The sequence below is a fragment of the Argentina silus genome (genome assembly GCF_951799395.1).
Source record: "Argentina silus genome assembly, chromosome: 11".
Taxonomy (NCBI): Eukaryota; Metazoa; Chordata; class Actinopteri; order Argentiniformes; family Argentinidae; genus Argentina; species Argentina silus.
In genome coordinates this window covers 15,726,580-15,734,079 of record NC_139665.1, presented here as the reverse complement: position 1 = coordinate 15,734,079, position 7,500 = coordinate 15,726,580, and the positions used below count along the sequence as shown (strand labels likewise).

Here is a 7,500-nt window from a genome sequence, read left to right as displayed (position 1 = left end):
ATGTTGATGTATACCCTTGATAAGGCCTTTCACTGTTTGAATGGACTTCATGTGTGTGCTTGTTCAGTGAGTACAGCATATTTGTTGCATTCATGTGCATCGTGCCATAGTCTGTCTCTCTTGCTATGACTTTAAATGGAGGCTCCAGCTCTCTTCCGAATAAACCATCACTATCTCCCCTCATTGGGCGCCATTGAATCAGTCCACTGTAGCATCCCCTGATACCCATCTCCTTCCCGCCTGGCCTAACCGTACGAAGACTTTGGCTTCAGAAGGAGAACATTATGCTTCTCTTTTGAATTTGATTGGCTGGCAGAATTTGATCCTGGTCGGTTCTGGTCGGTTCTTCTGTGAGAAGCCTCTGCTGGTTCTCCCCTGGTCCAGGCCCATCAGAATGCAATCACTGCTACTGTCCCACCGCCAGCAGATTGGTTTAGTATTGATGATGAATTGTGCTTTAAAGTCTTGGTTGTTATGGGTTAAACAATGGTATTGCTTGTAGTTTTAGAAGTTTCAGGGCACCATAGTTTTGCCAAATTGGCTGATTTTGGAGAGTTTGAATTGATTCGAGTTTGAATCCGGTTAGGGTTAGGGTCTTCACTGCATCAATTAAACAATAATTGCAGACTAACATTACGTTTTTCAGCATTACGGTTACGCAGTAACTTTATCTTGTTTAAAAATCCAGGTCCACTCCTCTCCTAAGCCAGACACGTTCTTAATTTAATGAATTTTGTTCTTTCATGCACAGAAGATTGACTTGCAAATATCGATTTTACACTTCTTAAACTGTCTTATCGGCTATGCAGTAGGGCTGTCGGGAGAAATGGAAGTACTACTTAAGCTACTAAGCTTTTGGAAACGGACCTCTGATCTGGGTTTTTTTTTACTCTGCACTGTACAGGAAGTCTGTCCTAGAAAGGCTCCCAGCCTCCTGACTGGATCTCAGAACATCTTGGTTTGTACTGATGTGTGTTCCAGGGGAGGCTGGTGGAGGTAGAAATCGGAGGATAAGCTCATAATCATGTGTGTTACCATTCCTTATTCCATTCCATGCATTATAATGAGCCGATTTCTACTTCCACCAGCCTCCCCTGGTGTGTTGGTATGTCATAGTATCTCATGTTTATGTTTTTGTTCAAAAAGGACTCCCTTAAAAACTATGATTGTACCCAGAGAAGGTGCCATCTGTTATCAAACATATCTAATCAAATCCTATGGAGAGTCTCAGACCAGTATATTGCTGCTTCAGGTATTTCTTGTGTAAAGTCAGTGTTCTCAGACTACTGTGATGTCATCTATGGCAGGTTGGGTTTTGTACAGCTGACGGGGTACTGCAGTTGAGCTAGGGGCAGCCCTGGATGTCTGGTAGTCCTAAGAGGGATTCAGGCTGCGGATCAGAGGAACAGACCCAGGATCCAGGCTACCCTTACAGGGCTTACAGACCTGGAGAGGTGCCAGGGGCCCTGGAGCAGAGCAGTACACAGAGGTCTGATCAGACCTGGCAGCGTTCGCTTTTCACACACTGTAGTCTTAGAAGAACTCTTCGTCTCTTCGTCTCACTCTGTGTGTGTGTGTGTGTGTGTGTGTGTGTGTGTGTGTGTGTGTGTGTGTGTGTGTTGGTCAGGCCTCAGTCAGGAAATGCCCTTAAAGATAGATAACTGAGATTGAAGAGGCCATCTCTCTCTCTCTCTCTCTCTCTCTCTCTCTCTCTCTCTCTCTCTCTCTCTCTCTCTCTCTCGTATTTATCATTGATGTGTTACTTCGACTTGCTGCCACATTGGAACAGGTCTCTCTTGTAAAAGATGTTTTTAATCTCAGTGGGACTGAAAAAACAAAGGATAGATTGAAAAAAAAACTACATTCAAAAAGGGTTCTGTAAAGGTGGTTCAAATATGCGGTTCAAATCTACTGCATTCATCTGAAGAACCCTATTCAGTGCTAGGTACAGTAGCAATGTTTTTTCTGAAGAAAGTTCCTGAGTTCCAGTATACAACATTCTCTAAGTCACCAGTGTCCTAGCCACTGTACTGTGTACAGTGTGGGTGCTGTGGTGCTGGAGACTGTACAGTACAAAGTACACTTCCACCAGCCTCCCGTGGTACAATACCAACAGTATACCCCAGAGGTGTGTCTATCCCAGTGGTAGGGGCCTAGAGCCTATACAGTTACCGCCTCAATCAGTCACAGATGTTTCCCTATAGCACCAGGCTTTCCTGCCCAATAAAGACTTCAATTGAGCAGCCCTGGCCCGCGGCGGAGGGATATCTAGTTAGCCCTGCAGCCTTAACGCGCCAGGATCTCTCTGGCCCCAGATCTAAAACCCCTGACTTAGACAGGATTCCTGTATTACTGTGCGACCTGACTAACCACTATACCACAACATTGAGGGCTGACTGTCAAACTGTAGGAATGTATTAAGCGGTGTGTCTTTCAGAGTCGACACAGTGAGTCTGTGTTCTAATGAAAGGACCAGAGAAGTTGTTCTGGTTGTTATTAGAGGTTCTTGAGACTTTTCACGTAATTCCACTTCCCCAAAAGTGCACGGAATTCAATTAAGTGTACTGGTCTTTGTATCTCTTCATCTCTGTCCGAATGAACTGTACGTCACCAGAGAATCTATATATAGTATACACTTCCACTCCCGCAAAACATTATATGTTGTACCAGCAGGGGGTGCTAAAGAGAGGAAGGAAAAAATGGGCTCCAATGGCGATAAAAGGCACAACAACAACAAAAAAATATTTATAGATTTATAGATTTATTTCCAAGGACAGTGTATGTATATATATATGGTTAATATGAGGCAAATACAACATTTTTACAGTATTCTGTTTCAGGAATTGGTAAAACGGCTGTGCTAGCAGGTTTTACAATCCAAAGTGTAGTCTTACATAGAGACCAATGTCTGTTAGCGTGAAATTGTCTTTATTTCAGTATCAGTGGAAAGATAATTTAGGAACATTTAAGGTCAGGTAAGGCACACCAGTTTTGAATCCATTTTGGAGATCGATTTTGAGCTTTTTAGCTTCATTACTTTAATGTTAACTGTCTTTACTGCTCTTTTCTGAGGTGCTGCTGCCACTGCCATAGGACCTGCAGGGTTTGTTGTTGTATGCTGTCTCCTACAAGGTTATCTCTCTCTCCATCACTCACTTTCTCTTCCTTTTTTGTTGGTTAGTCCACTCATCTTTGTGTCTTTGTGTGAAGGTTTGTCTATAAAGCCTGCTGTTCCTGTGGCTAAGGGCATTTCCACCGCCTTCCAACCTTGTGTCTGACATCCTGTCTCTCTTCTCTAGAGGAGGATCAATGGCATCTTTAACAAGCTGCACTTTTATCCTGCTCTTCTGTTAGCAATGCACACACACACACACACACACACACACACACACACACACACACACACACAAGCACACACACACACACACACTCAGACGTCACTCACACACACATACACACACGCACACATACAAACACACACACTCTCGCATGGACGCACATACACAAACATTAATGGAATAGACCCATAAACACCTCATCTCATACATTTAATTCAGATTCTCATAAATATACAGTTGTATCTATCTCTATCTCAGACACACACATACACACACTCACACACACACACACACACACACACACACACACACAGAAAATCGAAATCGCAAATCGGCTTAACTCTCCCTGACACCTCTGTGAATTAAGCCCTTCCGTTCCTCTCCGTTTCCCATTATAAAAGCATTTTCAGCCGCTGAATCTGTTACAGGTACCCTCAGCTCCGGCCTCTCTCTCTCTCTCTCTCTCTCTCTCTCTCTCTCTATCCTCTATCTCTATGCATCCCCTACTCCTCTATCTCCCCTCATCCTCTCTTTCTATCTCTCTCAATAACTCTCCCATTTCTCTCTCCCTCCCCTCTCCCATTCCCCCCCCCCCCTCTCTCTCTCTCTGTCTCTCTCGCTCTCTTTCTCGCTCTCTCTTGTGCATGCATTCTCTTCCTCCCTCTGTCATTCTCTTGCCTTTCACCCCTCCCTCTGCCTCTCTCTCCATCCAATCTTGCTGGTGGAGATGAAACTCCTGGAGGGATAGGACCATGCATGCGTGGAGAGAGATGAGAGAGAGAGACAGACAGACAGACAGACAGACAGAGAAGATAGAGAGGCATAGAGAGAGGTGGAGAGAGAGAAAGAACAAGAGAGAGAGGATACAGAGAGAGAGAGAGTAAAAGAAAGAGAGAGAGGGAGAGAGAGATAGGGAGCACTAACTGCCACACCAGCGCCTGTGTTCTGAACACTGGGAGGAGACAGCCTGAGAGGTTCTGACAGGCCGTGTCTGCTCCGTTTGTTCTCCAATCGGCCCACACAGAGTCACCAGCAGGGTGTACACACACACACACACAGGCACATGCACACACACACACACACACACACACACACACACACACACAGGCACGCACACACAGGCACGCACATACACACACAGGCACACACACACACACACACAACTTTGTCTCTCACACAGACACACACACACACACACACACACACAGAGGCAGACACAGTGGGGAAGAGACAAAGAGGGAGAGCTGAGTGTAGCGGAGGAGAAAAGGCCTGGTTGTGAAGGCTTCCTGCAAGAGGTGTCTGCTATGCTAGGGAAATGGAGCCTGTGGTGACAGGCCCATGAAACAGCAACACTGATTCATCCATGTTCAAGAGTGTTATGAAAAAGAATATTCTAGCACTTTGATACTCCGTTAAGGCCTACATGCGTTCCAATAGCAGGAGAGGGAGAGTCTGCAACCCAAGCAACTGCAGTCACTCTGCGGCGTAGTGTTGATGTTGTACACACACTGTGAATACTGACTGTTTTATCTTATCAAAAACAACCAGTGTTTGATGGATGAAATGTGACTTTACTGTGTACTTCCCCTACTTTTTTATTTTTGCTGTATTTTTTTTAGCCCAGCCACCCCCCCCCCCCCCCCTCATCGGAGGACCTCAAATCAAATCAAATCACATCAAATCAAATCACATCAAAGTAAATCAAGGTTTATTTGTCAGATACACAGGATACAGCCGTAGACAGTGTAATGAAATAGCTCCTCAACAGTGCAATTATGTAATAATGACCTAAGTACCTTGTTTTTTGTTTTATTTGTTTTTAAAAAATCACATGGTAACTTCCCTTAACCCTAACTTATTGGCACCATTACTCTAATCTACTGCTGTCTCCTCTCTCCCTTCCCCCCCCCTTCTATCCCCAGGGTGCAGTGATCACGCCAGCCATGGACCACCCCATGTCCATGCAGCCTGCCAGCATGATGACTCCTCTCACCCAGCAGATGAACCACATGTCCATGGGCACCACAGGGAGTGTGAGTACCAACACCCAACACAGCCCTGTAACCCAGGGAGGAGGGTCTGCTCTAGCCTCCAATAACACCACCACCACACCACCAACACCTCCCACACGGTAGCACCGGGGGCTGGGGGGAGTGAAGCCAGATAGGAACACTCTCCATCTGTGTACTGTATGTACCAGGGGAGGCCGGTGGAGGTAGAAATCGGAGGACGGGCTCATTGTAATGCATGGAACGGAATGAGGAAAGGTATCAAACACGCGTGTATGTACCCAAGCCAACAGTATGACCTGTATTTCTCCAGATACAGTAGGTTATGGAGAACACGTTCTCTTTTACAATAACAACCTGGCCACAGAGGAGGCAGTTGATATGTCACATCAGCGTCAAAACACGTTACGATCTTACATTCATCACATTTGAATACCGTGTTTCCTCTACGATCTTACATTCAACACGCTTGGATACCGTGTTTCCTCTACGATCTTACATTCATCACATTTGAATACCGTGTTTCCTCTACGATCTTACATTCAACACGCTTGGATACCGTGTTTCCTCTACGGTATTACATTCAACACGCTTGGATACCGTGTTTCCTCTACGATATTACATTCAACACGCTTGGATACCGTGTTTCCTCTACGATATTACATTCAACACGCTTGGATACCGTGTTTCCTCTACGATATTACATTCAACACGTCTCCCCCACATGACAGTGTGACAACACACCTCTCTCTCTTTCTGTCTCGGCACATCAGACGCGAGGACCTTTCTAACCCACTCAATCACAAACCAGCTGTCAATCCATCAGTCTTCCCCAGTTCCCCTCTACAAACAGGAACCCGCAACACCCCCCCCCCCCCCTCCCCATGTCAGGATCAACCTGTCATAGAGGTGTCACACACTATTGAAACCCCACTCCCTGCTGTTACCGCACTGTCCCAGGGACAGGCAGCAGGCAGTTTAGCTCAGGACTGTGTGCGTGTGTGTGTGTGTGTGTGTGTGTGTGTGTGTGTGTGTGTGTGTGTGTGTGTGTGTGTGTGTGTGTGTGTGCGTGCGTGTGCATGCGTTCGTGCGGACCCACGTGTGTGCGTGCGGATCCACGTTAGTGCGTGTGTGTGATTGGAACAGTAGTGTATTGTATCGCGCAGGGCCCCATGTGTTTCCAGGTGAGCTGTCAGCGACTGTGACTCCATGTTGCCCCCCCTGCCCCCCCCCCCCCCCCCCCCCGCCCCCCGCCCCCTCCTCCTCAACTCCCCTCCCAGCCGTGCGGGGGCTGCAGGAATGCCCCTAATCTCCCCCAGCTGTGCTAACACGCAGGATTAGAGCTAGGCTAATCTACGATGATGGGGTTTGATGTGTGATGAGGTGCAGCCGTATGGGAGGATGTGGCTTAAAGCTCTCTCTCTCTCCCCCCCCCCTCCCCCCCCTCTCTCTCTCTCTCTCTCTGAGCCCTGAGGCTCTGTGCTGTGTAGTGCCATGTTTTCTCTATAATCTATGGGGAAGTAGCATGTGTGACCAGATGCGAAAGCTCCTTATGGTTTCCTCATTGGAAAAACCTGTCAGAATAGGCATGAATGAAGCCTTTGAATGGCCCATGCAGTACAGACAGCCTGAGTCGATATTAAACATTTGCCGATCCATAAGAATATGTGCACCTATGGTTGGAGCTGTTTGTAGGTCACTTCTATCATCATACTGTACTGTCAGATGAACTCCTCAGTGAATAGAAAACAGTAGAACAGAGTAGAATAAAATGGTACATTAATAAAATGGTACATTAATACATTTTAATGGCACCTGCTGTAACAGTGTCTCCACGGTCGACCAAAATGGCTGCCAGAAGCGAAGCCAAACCTCACAATTAAACCCTTCTTGGCTGTTCTAGAATGTCCCTGTGGGCTGTTCTAGAATGTCAGAATGTGGCTAGGTGGCTGTGGCTGTTTTTGTCCTCCACTCTTCTCCCTAAAGGAAAAAACCAAATGTTCCCTGACTGCCCCAGCAGCGGTGACCGTAGCTTTTCCGGGAATGCCGGTTATAATTTTTTTTATGTCATTCTTGTTTTACGGTAAGAATATGGATAGGCGTGGATAGGCCTTGTAAAAAACCTGCGGGGACGAAACGCTTCACCGTGACGA

At 46.5% G+C, this 7,500-nt stretch overlaps 1 protein-coding gene across 1 annotated transcript in view; it reads left to right on the top strand.

Annotated features, from left to right (window-relative positions):
- Nucleotides 1-7,500, top strand: part of LOC310812434 (RNA-binding motif, single-stranded-interacting protein 3-like) — a gene marked incomplete at its 3' end in the record, with an annotated part of 165,207 nt that overhangs the window by 152,785 nt on the left and 4,922 nt on the right. The window contains 1 exon segment of the mRNA XM_083680987.1: nt 5,261-5,371. Within this exon segment, the coding sequence (XP_083537113.1) occupies nt 5,261-5,371 (111 nt within the window).